At 35.9% G+C, this 20,495-nt stretch overlaps 2 protein-coding genes across 3 annotated transcripts; one reads left to right on the forward strand and one right to left on the reverse strand.

The window, feature by feature from the left end:
* Nucleotides 1–1,764: 1,764 nt before the first annotated feature.
* Nucleotides 1,765–10,561, forward strand: LOC146160681 (uncharacterized). 2 transcript variants are annotated; one of them, XM_083385370.1, is made up of 9 exons: nt 1,765–1,926; nt 2,951–3,095; nt 4,127–4,299; nt 4,459–4,566; nt 5,614–5,743; nt 6,062–6,135; nt 6,202–6,288; nt 6,722–6,901; nt 9,007–10,561. In XM_083385370.1, exons 1-9 carry the CDS (start codon nt 1,833–1,835, stop codon nt 9,585–9,587), a joined length of 1,572 nt encoding a protein of 523 aa, XP_083241496.1. In that variant the 5' UTR covers nt 1,765–1,832; the 3' UTR covers nt 9,588–10,561. The 2 variants fall into 2 exon arrangements, with proteins under 2 accessions (XP_083241496.1, XP_083241497.1); XM_083385371.1 differs by having other exon boundaries at nt 6,725–6,901.
* A 392-nt stretch (nt 10,562–10,953) lies between these two features.
* LOC146160682 (uncharacterized) lies at nt 10,954–12,858 on the reverse strand. The gene is made up of 3 exons (XM_083385431.1): nt 12,684–12,858; nt 12,463–12,623; nt 10,954–12,153 (listed from the first exon to the last, which is right to left on the reverse strand). Exons 1-3 carry the CDS (start codon nt 12,779–12,781, stop codon nt 11,879–11,881), a joined length of 534 nt encoding a protein of 177 aa, XP_083241557.1. The 5' UTR covers nt 12,782–12,858; the 3' UTR covers nt 10,954–11,878.
* Between the last annotated feature and the right edge of the window lie 7,637 nt (nt 12,859–20,495).

Below are 20,495 nucleotides of genomic sequence, written 5' to 3' on the forward strand. Positions count from 1 at the left end.
CATTCACCACTGGCTGGGTAGCCTATTAAACTTTAATTACAAACCCGAAAGTAAATCATTCCGTTATGTTGAATTTAAGTTACCGTACTTTACGCATTTATCTAAAGTAATTTTCGATTGTTACATAAGCTTATTATACCTTGTCTGTACTCATTATACCTTGTATTTTTTCATCGTAATATGACAAAGAGGAGCTTAAATCGTAACTTTAACTAAGTCGTGCATACTTTTGGCGTAAATTGGGATCTAAAACAATCCGTGTGATAGTTTTAAAACAATCCGTGTGAAACGTTTTGCCAATTTAATGTGACTCTAAATGACACAGGTTTATGCATTGCACGCCAAAATAGGAAGTCGCGTTGATTTTCGAAAACTGAAAATAGGGTCGCGAGAAGAAAAAGGTTGGGAACAATACACTGAACTAGAAAATATGCCTGGCTTCGACGAAATACCCGAGAAACCATTTACTCTACAGCTGTTTTGGCTGCAATATACGAAAAAGTAGCGTAAAAAGCATACATTGCGTTTATTCTGGTAAAATTGTTAGGCGATACAATAACCATGTTACAAAATTTGCACAAACGGCAAAAACTTGATTATCTTACCAAATTTCGTAGAAATTTCATATTGTAAAAACGCGCAGTACTATAAGCTTTCGACGCATAAAAAATGTGAAAGCATGCAATGGTTTACAGGTCGCAATTCGCCTTAGAGGCTGAAAAGATCTGCTTGGAATAGGCAAATCATACAAGAATGTCGCAAAAAACGTACAAAATGAGCAAACATATATTTTGATGGGGACATGGCCTTTTACCGGAAGATGAGAATTAACATATTACTGAATGAGGACAGTTCAAAGAGCGCTGGTAAGGGTATATAGTTATCAAGAATTAAACGCTGCTGTTGGCAAAGTAAGCAAGCCGGCAAGGCTTCGCAGGAGTGCCATTTAAGAGGTGGGCTCCCTGAGTTGAAAAGCTTTAGCAAAACCACTCAGTTTATGTCCGTGTCTGGAACTGTGCGTAGCAAATCGTAAAAGTCGTATGAGATGAGCCGCCGCACAAAAACATTTATAAGCTGAGTGAAAATGCAAATAACAAAAATATTTGGCTGCACACCACCATGATCCCTTTCACGCATCAAGTCCATCATTAAGTTCTGAGGATAAAACGTTCGCTCTAGGAAAGTATAGCGTCATATAATTTTTTTGTCATATTTGTGTTGTAATCCCGATACACATCTAGGCTATGTTTAACTTAAAACAGGTTATTTTCACGAGTTTATTAGCCAATTCATATGAATATTTTCTGATTTAAATGCCAGAACATACCTTTATGCCTTCCATCAACATTCGAGCGATTTTTAAATCAAAATGATAGAGTTGGTAAAAAGTATAATCGATACAAACAAAACAACGTGGTAAATCGTGCAAGTGTCAGCACATCGCGCAAATATTTTTTGCTTGGCGGCATTACGTTTCACTGGCTATACGTGTGTCAACGCCCCCGGGCATCATTTTCAAACTTGTTCGGCTAACTTTCACCTAAAATCTTGTGGAGAATAGTAATGACGCCCATTGCTTGCAATATGAAATTATAATGGTGAACTAAAGTAGGCGAAAGTAAAGTAAAATGTTTGTTTAATGGTTAAGGTGTTTGTGTTTTTAAGGGTTACTTACGGAATATTTATATATACTTTTATGGTATGGAATTAATGCGAGATAACAGTTAACAAATGAACTTGCTTTGTTCATTTATTCATAGATTTTTGCGGTTTGCGAGGGTAAGGTGCAAATTAACCTAACTATTAAGCGAGGTAGTTTTAATGTGGCGAATATGATAAATATATTCAAAATCGCGGTTGTGATATCTGTTACGACAGTTGTTGCAACGGAAAAGACCTCTCACGTTTGGAAGGTTCACAAGCAAGGTACGTTAAGGTTCAGTATCTTAAATACAGTTTCCTTTATTTTTCTAGGTTAAATGTATTGCATATATCGATTGGATGTTAATCATCGTTATCTTTAGCTGCATCTGTATATATGAATACCGGTATCTATATTAAAATACTCAAACTAATCGCGTTAAACCAAAAAGAAACGTAAATTCTATAGAAGCTTAAGTTGTGGATGTCCGATAACATTCGATCACGATGCCAAATGGTAGTGTCGGTAATCGTATGACACTAGCACTGCAAATTCGACACCTAATTAATACAGGATAATTGGTACATAATGCAGCTATATTCTACCTTAAAATTTATTTTTTATCAAAAATAGTAGTTCAACAACTTATAGTAACTTATTTGTAGCAAATTTTGACTAAACAAACTATTCATTCTTTTTTGCTTGCCTGCGTACGATAATGAGGTTATTTGGTATCGGATCGCGATATTTTTATTTATAATATCGGTACTTGGCATCGGAATAAAATGTTTTTTTTTCGAAATATGTACTTATTTGTGTCTTCCAACTTGAGATGACTTTCTTTCTCAAGACCAAGTCTTTAAAAACTAAAAAATCCAAGCAAAATATTATATCGCTGTCGGAAACCTATTCTGAAACGTGATCCAACTTAAACGAAACGTTTTTGTTTAAGTGAATGACGTTTTTTCAGTACAACATACTTCGTGATGTTTATAGAAGCATTGTTATAATAAACCTGACTTTGGGGAGTAAAAAAGAGTAAAAGTAGAATAATTTGCTTACCGGAAGTCATAAAACATTTAGGCAAATACCACTGAAAGAATACTTTAAATAAATTCTAAGAGGTTGCGATAAATCAATTGACAATAAATATATTTGTGGGCAACAAGTAAGTAGAAGGAGGTGTAAAAACAGTTTTTCATCGGTACGGCGTATACTGGCAATGCATTATTCTACTGTAACCCCGGTGCCCGGATCCTCCCATCTTACTTTTTCCACTGATTTGCATACATTTGTGAATGTTGTCAGATGCGAAAAAATGTTGTTCGACCGATCCTGATCGACCGTCGACCAATTGCCGCCAAACATCGCTGGTGGCAAATAACTATATCCAAGCTGTGATTTCACCGGGATACCCTGAAGGTTTGCCCTCAAGTCGCCAATGCACTTGGACGTAAGCATATCAATAATGGATTGATTGCCGGGCAACGGACATATGGCTATGATGACATTGACAATATTATAAATACAAATGAAATGTTTAAGTACTTTTACTTTATACGTCAATTTACAGTGTTGTAATGACTTAAGTCATTGACTTGAGTCATTAAGCCCGTTTATATGCACGTTAAAGCCGGATTCGAATCTGATTCGTTAATTCATTCTCTCTCGTTTTGGCACTGGAATGAATTAAGTTCTCTCGTTTCCTAATCTGACAAAAGGAGTGGTTTTCAATCCGTTCTCCGCTTAATCTGTTCGTTTCGCTGACGGCCGGAATTGTTTGATGTTGAATGACCTGTTTTAACGCAGTAAACATCACGCCACTTTTGGGGCATTATGACGTAACACGAACGGCTAGTCGTAAACAAAACAAGTTTAGCGCATAAGGAAAGAATTACATACACTCGTTTGAATCAGATACTAATTTGTGACATAGGCGCTGGTCTAGAATCCACAACATATAACATTATTTGGGTTAGGATGCGGGTTTGGGTAGGTTTAAATAGTAATAGTTGGCCCATGACTTGACTTGACTTGACTTAAGTGTTTTAGACAAATGACTTGGACTTAAGTCTTTGTCAAATAAATTGGAATTATATTAGGTGTGTTTCAATAGAATTTATCTCAAGTGTTGCACATTAAACACTTTAAGTGCTGTATATTGCGTTTGTTTTATTTTTTTAGTTAAATTGTTTACAATCGGACGAGTTTACCAGTTATAATAGTTTAACAGTTTAAGTCAATGACATGACAAATTGGCTTGCTCTTATAATGACTTGACTGGGACTTGACTTAGGCAACCGATGGTTGACTGGGACTTAACTTGTTATTTTTGCAAAAGCCTTAACTTAAACTTAAGTTATTTTTTAAATAACTTGACTGGGACTTAACTCATTTCAAAATGGCCTGTTTACAACACTGTCAATTTACCACCTCGACCATGTTTTTTTACCATGGAAAGTCTATTAACATTGAAACTTTTAGCATACAGAGTCGGCCTGGCAAGCGGGTTCGAATCGACTTTCGTGACTTCTACTTGGTGGGTCCAAATCAAGAAGGATCATGCGAGGAGCAGTTTATTATGGTCATCTCCTCTTTGAACTACAAAATGGGCCCGTTCTGTGGAAACACCGGTCTGCAATCAATCGTATCTCCAGGTAGAGAGCAGTTAAATGATTGCGATATGACACAATGTTTGTTTTTTGTTTTTTCAGCTATATTGCTATATAATTAAATGTTTTTTAAACTTTGAAATAGTTGTTTAAAATTTCGTAAATAGAATAAATTTGTATGCGAATAGAATTTATTTAACTTAGACAATCTGATGGTGGTTCAATTGGAAATTGGGAAAGCGTATTCCACTGAAAATTACCGAGGATTTCGAATGGAATTCACGGAAACCGAAGAAACTCCAAGTCCGCAACGTGAGTAAAGAAGCTTTTCTTAGGATTAGGCTTTAATTCTAAAATGACAATTGATTTAAATAGTTTTGTAAAATTCACCTCTGTGAAGTTAAAGCATCTGTTGTAAATCACTAAGTTTAGTGTAGAAATGTACGACGTACAATTGTACATGTGCTAGGCCAGGGGTCGCCAACCTATGGCCCGCCGCCTCTTTGACAAACTAGGCACGATTCCATTTCAATTACTTTAACTATTTTAACTACATATAAGTGCAAAAAATTTTAGCGCTTCGCGCGAATGATCCTTCTCCTTTCAGTTTGTTTGAGTTTTGAGGCTGTCTTTTGAAATAGATCAGCGCTTCTTTACCGTTGTGCCGTGGAAGGCCTGCCAAGTGCGCCGCGGACAAACGGAAAACGTATTCACAAATATTGGACATATATTTTTTAGCATTTTTTTTATTTTTATTGTCGGCAATGTAGGCTAATAAAAACTTGCAAGAAATTTAAAAGAAATGCCGTTATACCAAAAAAAAAATCGCGCTCGCTTCGCTCGACAGGTGTGCCCGGACTTTAAAAGGTTGACCACCACTCAACTATAGATTAACTAATGTTATTGCGTTTCCTCAAAGTAGTTTTATTACACTTTTCATTAGTAGTATGGATGACGATCTGTGGACTCGGATTTTAAACCAAACAAACGCATTTTATTCGCAATTTGCGCCATACTTTATTACTGCCTCCCTAAATGTAATTAAACACGTTTTTAGGCGCAAAAAAGATCCGAGGTCCGCCTGATTCACGGTAGTTTTAACATTTTAATAACACAATTCTTAGTTAGGATTTTGTGCGGCCCGCAGAGACCTTTCTAAGGTTGGTTTTGGCCCGCGACTACAAAAAGGTTGCCGACCCCTGTGCTAGGCTATCAATATGTTGTTACATTATGCCCAAAATAGGAAATGGTTCAACAAATGTCATTAGCACTTTATGTAAGTAATTGTTTCCGCCAAACATTTTTGTTATTGGTAATTGTTGCCTAAACTACGTGTTTTAAATATATATCCATAAATAGTTCGTCCACCCAACTGGAAAAATCAGGATGATATGTTTTTGGTTGGAAGTCAGCTCGATAAAGCGATAGAACAGTTTAATCCCAACAAAGGAGCAACAGTCAATAACAATCAACAGACTCCAGCGACCAGGTATATTTACGTTTTTCAACATATAACACTAACCCTCCGTATATCGTGGAAACATTCCTTCTTATTTTTGTGATTACTTGCTTTTGTTGGGCCTACTGCTAATTGTTGCGGAATAAGTAAAATATTGCATATGGTTTCTAACCATAAAAACATTGTTTTTTTAACATGTGTTTTAATTGGTGTTTAATGCTTATTATGACCATTAGCAATTACCTTAAAACAGTTAGCTGTAACATAGCAAATGGCGTTTTATTCGAGTAATATTGATATGTTCGTCGACCATGTGGGCTGCAAACCAATTGTGCTTACTTCTCGCAGGCCAACCTCAAAGCCAAAAGAAAATGGTTCTGCAAACAAAGGAGCTGCGAAAAAGGCGCCGACGGTATATCGAAGTAAGTATCAGTTTGTTGATCACGTCACACATATCCGTAATGGTAAAATAACAACTGAACTCGCAGACAACCAACGAATTCCCCCGATTGCACGACAGAGGCCAAACTTTTACGGGCCGATACAACACCCAGGCTATATCAACAACAAACCAGGTAAATCGTAAAGATTTCTCTAATATTTTGATTTTGCAGACTAACGTGGACTTCCCTTAATTGTAGGCTATCTATTTTGTTAAGTGGAGACTTAATATGGGTGTCCACGGGTGGTTGCCAAATGGTTTTGAACTGAACGCGCTAAAACAAACGTCCGTTTAATTTAATTAGAAACATCATCTAAAAAGTTTAAAATCAAAATGTAATCAACAATTTAAGTTTACCACTATCATATTTTTTCGTGGACTATTCTAGACTAGACAGATTAAATAATAATTAAGCACCGACGAAACAGAAATACTTTAGGTTATTCTTGCTCTCCATAGCCATAGCCATTGCGTTAATGTTTGTAACAAATTAACCCTCGGAGTATTAAACTTTTTTTTAACTTTAAAACATACTTGACAAAGGTTACAAGATTTATTTATTCCAGCAGCCTCAACACCTGAGAAGTCCAAAAGCGGATTGTTGTTAAAAGTAGAAGTGATTGTTGGAATAGCAGTGGGCGGCCTTGTCTTTGTTGCCCTTCTTATTCTCATTTCATGCAAAATTTGCCAATCGTGTGGAAACAAACCGAAGCCTCAACAGCAGACAGCAAGTACAGAAAAACAAGGTATTGGCTTTTGGGCGTTGACATACAACTATAATCGTGGTTAAACTTACTTAATTGCTACTAGTCCGAACAGGTTAATACGGGTATGCCAGCCAAAACGTTAAAAAACAAACGTCGGTAAATGATTCTGCAAATATGAGCCATACAGGGTTTAGGTTAAACAGTTACATGTGTACTGTGGTAGCATTGCCACAACACAAACGAAAGGCGTCGATACACCGACTGAGCGACATCATATTGTCTTTACTTGACCGGTAACAAATGACAATAAATGAAGTGCTGTCAAATAAACCTGGTTATGAAATGACGTCATACTTTTTTATAGTCTATTCAGGGGTGGGCAATTATTTTTAACCGCGGGCCGCATGAGAAACTCAAAATGATGTGACGGGCCGGATCAAAAATAAAATCTAAAATACACGCAATATGACGTCATACTCTGACGGAATAAAAGAAATAAGCTAACGAACTTGTTATTACGTTTGGAATTGTGCAAAAATGTGCAATTTTAGTCAAATTTAAAGGAGGCCACATGACGAAAAAAATGCGACTATATTCGTTTTAAAATGCAAACTTTAATTTAGATTTAGCGGGCGCATGTAGAACAGGTAAAACGCATTGAGCACAGATAAAAAATATCTATTGCTTTATATATTGACGTTTATTAAGTTGGTTGACCCAAAAATTAGGATTAAAATACGTAAAAATTTCGCACAAAAAATAATTTTCTGTTTTTTTGAGGCTGTAAGTTACCAATGTGTCACCTGCGATAGAACGGCCATACTGCAAAGACGATATAAATTGAAAGAAACACACAAAATAGCATTAACTAAATTAGGTTGACAAAATGTGAATCAGTATATTTCAGAGTTAAGAAAACGGTCTATATTTCGTTCATATCTTAAAGACGGAATCCTGTTAACCGAAGCGCAGAAATATATAAATATTAGGCTAAGTTTGTTAAACTTTCGCTGGGAAGTCTAACAGTGCAGATGACGCTATTTGTCTGTAAAGTTGCAAAAAATCGCGTGGCACATACGAGAAAGACGGAAGAGAAAACTATTTCCGTTAAGGATTTGAAACAGGCTAAAAATGTATTTTGGCGGGGTCATGACTAGATTCGTCCCTGGAAAAAGTGTTTACGGTACAACCAAACATGTAGAAACTCACCCTTGTTTTCGCTTAGCCTATGTATTTCAAGGAAAATACGCCGCGGGCCGGATTAAACTGCTCGGCGGGCCGTATGTTGCCCAGGTCTGGTCTATCTGGATAATTTAACAATTCAAAAAAGTAAATAAAATATTAAATAGGCCTACACTTTAAAATCTATATATCGATTCAAGGAGATTTGTCAGCAATTCTATCGGTCTGTTCGCGTTGCCAGAGAAGAAACAGTTTCATGTGAGCGGCCAAAATTACTCCAAAAAAGATAATATGTTCCAGACAAACAGAAAAAGGACCAAATAGGGATCTCCCTTGGGACGTGTGACGCGCTTAGAAGAATAAAGCCCGCTTCAGCCAAGTCATCAGTCGATCAATTTCACACACAAAAAAAACATTGCGTTTTGGCTGCATGTTAAATTTCCACAATCATTGCCGACCAGCTCCTTTCCTTCTCTAAAATATGGGCTACATGTTTTCTGATCAAGTTGAAATGCAAAACGGACATCCTTAAAGTGAAATTAACATTTGCCGAACGTGTAACGCCGCGTAAACACAGCATTTACGCCGAAAGAAAAATGTTATGCCATTTTAACGGTATATTAAACACTACTTTTTAGCTCCGTGGTAAAATATCACAACCATTAATTTAAAATTTAATCAGCGGTTATACTACGTATAAGCGGCTTTAGTAAACTTACGTATAAGCATTCAAAATGCAGGTATATTAGCAAATTATCGCGTTTATTGAAACTTCACATTGCCAAGACAACGCCAGTCCTGACAACTTCATATACCAATTATCAAGTTTAGGTATTAAACATCAGGGTTGGCCCGATTCAACCTAGGAAAATGCCGAGTATTTCGTGCAGTATGTACCTATAGCGTACAAAGTGAACATCGTTTATTATCAAAACATTAACACAGAATTTTGCGTTTTGCAGAAACTTCCCCAAAGGATACCTTAAAGGAGACATCCGCACATGCAGCGAACACAAACATTTCAGCGAATTCGCAGCACCACAAAAAAGCACGCACACATCCTACAACTTCACCGGTCTATACAACTCAACAGCCGCCTGAATATATGGGCCACCAAAATCAGGGGTACCAGTCCTACCCGTTAGCTCCAGTCGGTTACGCCACCTTACCTGGTTACAGCGCAATGGCGCAACCAGAGCGCTTGTCAAACGACGTGGAAAAAATGTATGGCACACTGCAAACGGCGTCGAATCACCAAATGATGCTCTATGACCCAAACACGGGGCACTACTTTGACCCTTCACAACTGCAGGCCGTGCAATCCTCGCCGATGTATTCTGTGGCGCAACACAATCAAGCAATGGCCGGCAACTACGCCACAATGCCACATCAACAGTCCGCGCTTGAAGTCAACAAAATGGAAAGTTTCAACAAATATGCGTCAATGCAACAAACACATCGTCAACCTGCCTCCGACCAGTTCAAACAATCGCGCGTACAAAGGAACAAGCAAAAAAATAAATCAAGGCGGCGACGAAAGTAAAGATCCATCGTCCGTACACATTTAACGCTCGCCTCCATTACTTTGGAATTTGTATATCAATGCAACACAGGGACGCCGGAGAGAGGGGCGCGGGGGGGTAAAAGTGCCCTTTTCATGAAAAATGATATATTGCTTTCAGAACGTTAAATATTATGCGACGGAAATCATAAAGCAGTGTTGTACACGCATTTTTTTATAAGAAACTTGGCTCAAGCCGAGTGCTAAAAGTTTCTTAAATTTTCTATTGTTTAGAAAAAAGAGAACAATAGAACAAAAGAAGGAATAGGGCTTGAGCTACGGAAAAATGCAAAAAAAATCGTAAAATGACATGGTTGACATTTGTTAAAACATTTTTGGTACCATTTTAAGCCAATCTAGAGGGCGTGGCAGCAAAAATTTTTCCGGCGGAGTAACCCCGGACCCCCCAATATTTCGGCTCGCTACGCTTGCCTGCGGTCTATGTTGCCTTTACCAAAAAATTCGCCCCCCTTGCCCTGAAATCGCTCCGGCGTCCCTGATGCAACATCAATGTTTTGAGCAAAAAAGTCTCATCCGGAACGATACTCATACTTTCGTTACCAAAGTGAACTATATAATGAGATGCAAGTTAATTTACAGGATTTTTATTGACATACTGGTCAACATTCTCATAAGAAAATATTCAGGAAGAAATACGCGAGATTACTTCCCGAGTTTTAAATGCCTATTGATAATACCATTGTCGGACGTTTCTAGTTTCGACTAGGCCTACTTCATACGAATAAACGTTGCAGATACCAATGAAACTTGCCTCCAGGCGATGATACCCCATTTCACTTTGTAAATGCGAATTTCTTACGGTTTTTAGTATGTTGCATGTTTCGGTAAATCAGTTAGGCTGGAGGCGCTATGCAGTATGCATGCTATGAAATACGACAAATACACTCACCCAAGTGCAATTTCTGGTAAAGTAGACTAGTGTTTCTAAACCTATGGTCGCCGACTTGAGTAGTTCACATGGTCAGGTATATTGAACCTGGTTCTAAACTTATTATTGTTCATGTTTTACGTTTTGTTTGCTTACATAATGTTCAGTGAAGAGAATTGGGTCGCCAACGATTGGCTGTTATAGTCGGGCATAGTAATTGGGCAGCCGCGAAAAAACGTTGAGAAACATTAAATTAGACTGCAAGTGCCATTATATTCAGCAATACTCGATAATATATTTTCTTTTTGGTCCCTACATACGGTACATATTCTTTAGTTTCACGTCCAAAACATATGCAGATTTGCTTCAACAAAAGGACTGTTTATTTATTGGTTACTAAAAATGTTATTTTCAAAAGATAAAAAGTACTACGAAAGTCAAATTCAAGTGACTGTCAAGCACACTGCAACTACAGTTTTATTGATAATTGAAATAAGAAGGAAGAACAAAATATAAAGAAAAATAGTAAGTCAGCATAACTTTGTGAGTTAACGCTACATTCTAATAAAAAGTTATGCAAGCTTTATTGAAAATTCAAACAAAACAGAAAATATATAATGAAAAAAACATACATAATTGAATAAGTTTATACCGCATTCTAACACTATGGCTTGCAATAATATGATGCTCAACACTCTAAAAGCACAAGGTAAATATATCATAATTACAACAAAAATATTTTTACCTAAATTGGAATAAATTTAAAAGCTTTGATTTGAATTGACAAAATTGTTAATTTACTAATTAAAGTGTGTGTAAGATGTAACCAGTCAGTTTACCATACATTAAAGTGAAAATAAAAACAGTAACAAGCACCTATAGATAAGAAAATACAACATGCAAGATGCAACATTATTTACAGGTAAAGGATGAAACAAACATAATACAAATCTGCCAAACAGGATTATTATGTTAGTTATGGCAGATGTGCTGCATTTAAAAGGACATATGTTGAACAAGATCGGTTTCTGTTTCTATACCAAATTCAGTACCGTGTGTGGAGAAATTTCCCAGAAAGTTACTTGCGTAGTAATAGCTGTAATGTTAACTTGAGCTTAAAAAAACTCAAGGTGTAACTTTTAGCAATAACGGAATGCCTTTAAAATTTATTGGTAAATGGTAACTAAATTAAATATTTAACAATATGTATAAGACTTGTTCTTATTTAGTGATAAAAAACGTATTCCATATGGTAGAAACTAGGAAAATACTATTTCAAATAATTTTACCAATACTTAAGATAAATTATGTTGACCCAAAAACTCTGATAGATTGAGGTTAAGTTTTGCAATATTTTGCTATTGAAGTTATACATTGGATGGCTTTAGCCAGAATAAGGTGGTGGGCAGTCATTTGGCTTCATGGGATAGTTAGGATCAAAGTTGGGGTTTGTCGGTGGTGGTGCTTGGTACCCCCCTTGGTTGAATGAAGGTGGTGGGCCTGTTGGCATTACTGGTGGTGGGGCTCCCGTTAAAGTTTGTTGCTGAGGGGGATAAGGTGTCTGTCCTGGGTTTATCATCGGTTGTTGGATTGGATATGGAGCATTTCCATAGGGCACTGGTTGTTGCTGTGGGTATGGTGAGGCAACATAGGGGGCGCCTAGAAAAAAGACAACTTTCATCTTGCTAAAAAATACCAAAAAAAAAACACTGAACAATAATTACCCACTTGGTAACAGCCACAGGCACCAGACTTTCAAAATTCCAGGGCAATTTTTAAAAATCAGTACAAAAAGCAAAACAATACTAGAAACCAATTTAGCGCTTCTGTATTATTATTAAAACAACATTTTTGTGGCAAACCAGTATGTTTTTATTTCTTGCAAGTTTTTATTACATAAACTTCATCGTTGGATTATCTTTAACCAAACGTCACAGGGTGTTTTAAGATTTAGTAAACCAGACATACCTTGTGGTTGTTGTATATGTGTGTGGGTAGTGGTAGTGACAACTGGGCGTGATTGCACATAGCCTTGACTGGTCTGTCTTTTGCAACAGCATATAATGGCAACAACACATCCACCAATGCACAGAAAAATGGTTATGACAATTGCTATAATCACTCCAACCCTGTTGATGCAAAGTAAAATAAAAACTCCATATGTTTTTTGGCAATTACACAATTCTTACCCAATACTGGCATAGGTGGATGGATCATCACAACATTGATTGTTGCTACAGCAAAACTCCAAACCAGGACAGTCTAAACTTGTTTCACAGGAACTCATTGCTGTGACCTATATTCACCTCAGTTCAGTAATAAATAAAATGCTTTTATACAATCAATTAAGTTAAAAAAAACTTACAACCTGTATTGAGTACACAGTAAAGGGGTCATGGACACCAGCAACTTTAAAATGAGTTACCAGGTTTTCCATTATTTCCAAATGTATTATTAGGGTACACACATACCTATTAGTAATTTTAAGGGTGGATATTTTAACTTGGTAAAGAAAAGTCAACATTGGGTAGAAACAAGTAAAGGTGAAAAATTCAAAATTAAAATCATTTCAAGTCAAAGACAAAATACACTTGAGTAATTTGTAAAGTTGGTTTTGGCTTTGTTGCTGGCTAGTTCATAGTTTATCAAAGGGGTCTCTCAGTGTTGTAAACAAGTCATTTGTAAAAATAACTTTAGTCTAAGTCCGCGTTTCTCAACCGGTGCGCCATGGAAGGTGCGCCGCGAGCAAAAGGAAAAAATAATGTAGGTGATATTACATAAAACATATATTTGTTACTTTCCTATTAAGCTTAGCTCATTGATTCCACAAGCCTTTTAAGTATAAAACGCAATAAGACCTACAAAGCACCAATATCTAAATCAGATAATTAATCTATAAATAGGCTACCATAGTAGGCCTATTAAGACCACCAACATAATAACGCGAGTAATAACCACGACAGAGTAATAACCAAGACAGAATAAGATACTCGCAGTAATAACCACAACAGAATAAGATCTAAAATAGTCTGGATAAGACCTAAATATGTCGAAATAAGTCCATAATTCATCGGAATAAGATGTAAATGGGCAAAAAAACGTTTTTAGTCTTGAAGGCTGGAGAAGATATGCAACTATAAAACCTATATAATTGACTGATGATGATACAAGTGCGTGTTATCAAAACAACATACATAATTAAGATGACATAGATTTGCTGGACCATTTGGCTTTGAAATTCATTTTTAAGCAATCAGTGTCTTTTTTTTAAAATGGGCATATATGTAGCAGTTTGTCTTTTTGATATGCTAAAAACATCAATTAAACATTTTCAGGAGTTTAACAATTACTTGAAAAATAAAGGATTTGCAATAAGCAATCCACCAACTGGAGCTTTTAACAAGCCCATTTGAAAAGCATGGCAGAACTCAACGAGATCTTGCTGGTACCTGGCTGAAACAATAAAGGTGACTGGGTGCAATTAAGGTCAAAAGTGCACACCGGTACTATAACAAATGGGAAATATGGTGCATGTTTGTTTTTTGATGGTGCAGATTTAGTATGTTGAAATAAAAATCTTGGGTGCAGTTGCCATAATTTCCATAGCTAGTTAACAATTCACTAATGAAGAAAATACACTAATAAATGCAGTCCCTAATATATATATATTTAAATCAAAGAGCGCTGGTCTAGAATCCTACCACATTTTTGTCCAGGGTTTATATTGCTAACAATATTTGGGTTGGGCTGCGAGTTTAGGTTTGGGTGGGTCAAGTATTACTATTATATTTATTATCCCATATTTTTATTTCTTCCTCGTGCAATTTCCATTTTGACAACTCATTTTGTTACTGTAAAAAACTGGTTAGAAGATTGTAGACAGCACCATTCAATGTATAGATGTCAAAGGGAGGTTTTTAAGCAAAAAGAAAGTAGATCAATAAATAAACAACTAAATAATTAAACATTGAGTAAAGGTAGTAGGGTTAACGTTTTAGTACAGGTGGCGGTATTATAAAATTTACCTTCTGATAGTTTTAAACAATTTTTTTAATTTTTTCTTAATCAATTTAAATCAGTGGTCTCTAACCTGTGGGTCGTGACCCCAATTGGGGTAGTCTAAACTTTTTCTGGGGTCACCATAACTCACCATATTTCTGCTGTTTTAGTACGATTTATGTCTTTTGTTTTCCTTATAATGACGGCACACTAATAAACGTGACTGAGAACATAGAAAATATAAGCTTATCAAAATAGGTGTTTTAAGAGCTGCTATAGGTTACAAAGATTTCAGCAAACTAATATTTATCTTTGAACTTCGATGCAATTAATTTACCAGACTCTGCCCAATTTTGTGAGTCAACTACTCTTTTTCTTTTCAATTCATATGCAAAGTGGAGTTGATTTTACATATGCAAAGTGAAGAGCATTACATATGTAAATTGGTGGACACTATGCAGTGTTGAAACAAATTGAAATTTATGTGTTTGTTCCTGTGCTCTATTCAAATAAAACTTTTTGAAATAAATTATTTTGGTGCACATATGTAGCCACAGTTCTTTGGAAATGTGTATCACTACAATAAATAATGGCTCACTAACAAGCCAATTGGTATATATTAATGCATATTGGCTCAAAGTTCCAACTTTGTACTCATTTTGAGTACAAAATATTATGGCTTGATAGCAGCCAATTTTTTTGGCTTAATTTGAGTCAGAATTTGGCTAAGCCTGGAGCCAAATATTTTGGTCTTAAGGCTAGCCATAATATTTTTGGCTCAATTTTCTGTTTTGTGTGTACTATTAAATAATGCACCATAATTTTATTGGCTTTTCGTTAGTGAGCCATATTAATATTGGCTTATTTTATTTGGCTAGTTAGTGAGCCATAATATTTGAAATAGGCTTAAGTAGATTCAGGCGCATTTTTTCTGACCTACCCTTGTTAGTGAGCCATTATTTTTTGTAGTGTATAATTTATGCAAATTCGCTTGTGTTAAGTTCCAGCAGTATTATATATAAAAACAAGAATGGGGCCACAATGTTCATTTTGATTTCAATTTATTTAAATTGGGGTCGCTTATTAATAAGGTTGGAGACCACTGATTTAAATTACTATGTTAATAGCATAAGGAATGTAGCAAGGAAGTGGTATAATTAGCGGGGCTGGGCATACACCCATTATGACATATCGATTTGATTTACACTACTTGTTGTCAAGCTAATCAGCCTCTTTCTTGTTTTTGTATAGTAACTGTTGTTAAATCCAATGTGTGAGTTAGTCATGACAAGCATCTAGGTTTACACTATAGTTCCGGTATAATTAAATTTAACCCCCCGAAATTTAAAATTTACCTTTACTAAATAATTTACATTTTTTTTAAATCAAGTAAAGGGCTTTAGTATTTTACGTTTAGTTGTTTGAGGTTTGCAAACAAACCCAAAACCTTACGACGCTAATATAAACGAACAAAACACCCCATCCGTCAGAAATCAGTGCAGTTCTAAGCAAAAAGGTCTACGACAATCAGTGCATTCAAAGGATCAAAAAGTCCGACTTTTAGACTTTGAGGTCTTGGACAATGCACTAATTTGCATTAAGAAATGTGCATAAGAAGATTAAGTTTAACAATACTTGACCCAACCAAACCTAAACGCTAACCAGCGCCCTAACCCAAATAATGTGCGATAATTTAATAATTATAACGCTTCAGGCCCCAATACCTCAATTTGTGACGTAATAATCTTAAATACAATGGACGAGAAACTATCTTATGCCCATCCGAGTTTGGGCCTTTTTCCCCAGCAATATAAGGATTGTGTAGAAATTTCAAGTGGTAGGATTCTAGACCAGCGCCGCTTTTTTCCCTAGCATTTAAAGAATTATTAAAATAACGCACATTATTTGGGTTAGGATTCGGGTTAGCGTTAGGGTTTAGGTGGGTCAAGTGTTATTAATCCTATCTCATACTTTTTGTTATCATTTCTGAACTTTTAATGAATATTTTCAATTTATCTACGCCGGGAGTTTACCTAAAGGTCCAAATCAGTGCATTGCCAGGACCTCAAGGTCTAAAAGTCTAGACTTTTCTGCCATTGGATGCCCTGATTGTCGTAGACCTTTTTGCTTAGAAATGCACTGATTTCTAACGGATCGGGTGAACAAAAGCTGTATGACTTCAATATTTTTTTATAAGACGACAGTTCCCAAAAAATCTTAAGAAAATAACAGCACTTTCAAGGTGCGGCCACAGACCTTTCTCTCATGTTGATAAAGTTACCCTTTTCATATTTTTTTATTACCGTTTACCATAATTTGTTTGAATACATTTCAAAAGGAAAAACCCTGACCCACTGACCACCGTACTATCTGACTACATTGATTTTTAACTTCCAAACTGATTCGCTAGTTTAGCGTGCATATTGCCAGATAGCGAAATGTATTTTATTAAGAGCCCTGATATCTTAGTTGTTTGTTTGTCACGTTTTGCGTTCTATGGTTAAAAACAGGGTGTCTAACCGACTTTTCCGGTTCAGCTCCGGTTCGACCATTGTTATTTCAAAACCGGTTTATAAACTTCCGATTCGGATACCATATAAGTTGCATTAAATCTAAAAATGTGGGTCAATAAATGTAGAATGTAGAGGGTAGAACGAAAGTATAATTGTTACGTTTGGAGTGGATGATGTTTTACATTTCCTTGGTAGTTGCAGGCAAAAGTTACAAAAGAAAAACAAAGCAAAACTTACAAAAACAGAAACAGAAACAACATATCAAACAAATTATTTTTCAGATTCAGCCCATAAATGATTTTTCAGATTTCATCCTTTGCGGTTCCCTTAACGGGATGGTGAAATTGTTTCAACAAAATATCATTGAAATTACCTGTAGTGTATGCTATAGATTAGTGGTTCTTAAACGTTTTTTAAAAAAAATACGCAACGGTCACGTACCTAGCATTTTTTTAAATTGCTCGCGGTCCCCTTAAAAATAAACACAAATAAACACAAAATAAGACGTTACTTTTAATGGTGTTAATGGGACGCGAGCACTTGCTTCTTTGCTACCAGCTTGGCTAACGAAATTTTGACCCGGTCTAGGACTTCTGTAGTCTTAGATAGGCTTGTTGATACCGTAATTAGTATTGTAACGCTAACGAAATCACTTTATTTGAGTGAAGCAATAACGAACAGTTTTAAAACCGTGACCGTACATCCCACAGCAGGGCTGCCACTCTGATTTTCAATTTATCCCAAAGGTTTCTTGTATAAAAATCCCAAGAATTATAAAAAAATCCCAAAATTAAAAAAGCTGAAATAGAAGACACTGTGGCGGACTTAATGATGTGCATCCAGCCTTAACAGCTCTCATTATTATCGTCGATTGGATCTGGAACATTTACGCCGTTAAACAAGCTAGTAAATGATTTTTTTCGTAATACAAGCCACTAAATAGCATTGTTACATCACAAAGGCTGTCAGTTAATACGTCCGTAAAGACACAGTCCGCTTTACAATCATTATTTCGTCACAATTACTTCCCGAGTAAGCTATTTTAACTAATGAAACTAGCCCCCCACGCTCGTCTCGAATGTCTCACGAACCCTAAAGGTTTTGTTCTTGAGGCCGCAATATCTAAGTTTCGTGGCGTATCAAAAAACAAGCAGTTCAATATTAAAATGTCTGAAAAATCAAAAACCAACGTTTTATTTAATAAATCTTCATTTTTTCATAAAGTTTCGAATTATGGAATAACTTTATTCTGTTCACTTCAAGTCGTGACGTCATGTTCAAGTGAACCGCTTTTTTGGCATGTTCGGTTAACGTTCAGTTTTTTTTTTAATATTTAGTTGAGTTTCAGTTCGGCTCCCTAAAATCTTACAAAAAACGGGCTACTGTCCGAGAAAAAATCGCCCAAACCGGTTCATAGAGTTGAAAGCGCAACACAAAACATGTTTGCTTGTGACAATTTGCGTTCTATGGTTAAAAACGATAAATCTATCCAACTATCACTTAAAAACTGGCATATGCTGCGTTTTCGCCAAATAGTGTTCGCAATGCAAACATGTCTCGCAAGTAAGGCGTTCGACGTTCGTATTCGTTAGGTCTAGTTGAGTGTCTCGGCAGAATTTCGAACCGAACACGAAAACGGAGTGGAACCGAACCCGAAACGGAGCTTTATGGTTCTGAACCGACTATTTTAAAAAGGACCCGAAGTTTAACCGAACCCAAAACCTATCAAAAATGCGTTTCACTTTAGCGTGACGTCACACGTATTTTACAGAGTCAAGTTATACCATGTTCGAAATTTTTTTTAAAAAATGAATATTTATTAAATAAAACTTTGCTTTTTAATGTTTCAGATATTTTAATAATGAGCTGCTTTCTTTTAATTCGTCACGATACTTAGATTGAATGCGAGTTACAATTATAAAAAATTAGGTAATCCAATCGTTATTATTGCTTTAATTCAAATTAGTATTAGGAAAGTCAATTTTCCATTGTTACGTCATAAGCGCTGAATAGATCTTTTGGAAACAGTCGCTATGACGCAAATAACAACTTGACGTTATAAAACAATTAATCCTAAAAACAAATGTTGTTCCTTATAGATCCTAAAAACACATGTTGTTGTTTAACGAACTCGTGGACAAACATGCAACTGATATGCAGTTTAGTCCCGCTAAGCCCGGAAAAATAGCGTTATGTTGGTTTAAATTAGCAAAGTTTTTCATTTAAACGAAATGAAGATCATAGGCACATAAAAAGAGTCGCCCATCGTTAAAATACCGGCATTTATATTCTAATTTAACAGAAGTCTTGATTTTATAGAATTGCCACGCGGCGCAACATGCTGTAATATACACATTACACAGCGTCTTTGATATAAAGGGATTTCCTTGAAAGGGATTAACGTCACTAACACATAACAAACAATACAAGTTCGTAGTATAAAGTTTGCGAAAATTCTAGTTTTTTGGGGGGTGGGGCATGGTTTGGTGACTCCCTGGATCCGTACCTGCTCACAACACAATGTTTTTCGCTAATCTGATGACCAGCAATTGAAGGCTAATGTCTGCTGTATAAAATAAAAAATACACTGTCTAGTTTAGAATTCCAATATTTGCATTAGGTGGGCAAAAGTTTCTACCAATCGTACGGTAGCCAACACCAGTATTTTTCTAAACACGTGCAGTAGGGCGAAAACATCGCAGAAAATCGCTCTCGTCATCAGATTGCGCATAATTTTTTTGATAAACTATTTTTTTTAATTTTATTCACAACGGCAAGAGTAAAAAAGAGAAAAACAACAAACGCTCTAACTACTTCTAAAAAAAAAGATAAAGAAAATCGGTAACAGTACGGTAAGATTTTCTTTTGATGTCCCTTTCTTCCGTGTCACAAAACTTCATATGAGTTACGGTTCAGAAATCAATTTTGTTTAACCGGAACTTTTGAAGTAAAACCGAAATTGAACCGGATTCTGAAAAAGTTCCTTGAATCCGAACCGAACCTGAAGTGCAAACGGTTCGACTCCCTGGCTTGGTTGCATATTAAGATTATTCCTTTATTAACCAACCAGTAGAATCCCTTGCAGTAAAAGTTCTACGTGTAGAAAACTAATGTTACATAATAAAGTTATGGTAGGCCTTAAAACCCACTTGTTGCGTATTATCAAATAAGACCCTTCCGTCGTGTGTTAACGCTGAGGTGTGTTTTCTATGTTTGTCATGCATGGTTACTTTTAAATAGAAAAGCTAACAATCATTAAAACCTGGTCAGTACAGGAGTAGCCTATACGGCTACTTTATTTACGCATAAGCTTATTCAAAAAATCACTTAACGTTAATTTAGTACACAATATTTTGTTTATCTTTACAGCTGTTGTCAAACTTTTAAGTTATAAGTATTCCCCATTAGATACAGGTCACAAAAAATAATAGTTTAGAACCAATGATAACGTGTTAGTTTTAGAGGATCATTTCTAGAAGTATTGTTCCC

This window comes from Ascidiella aspersa, chromosome 3 (genome assembly GCF_963924565.1).
Source record: "Ascidiella aspersa chromosome 3, kaAscAspe10.2, whole genome shotgun sequence".
NCBI classification, from domain to species: Eukaryota; Metazoa; Chordata; class Ascidiacea; order Phlebobranchia; family Ascidiidae; genus Ascidiella; species Ascidiella aspersa.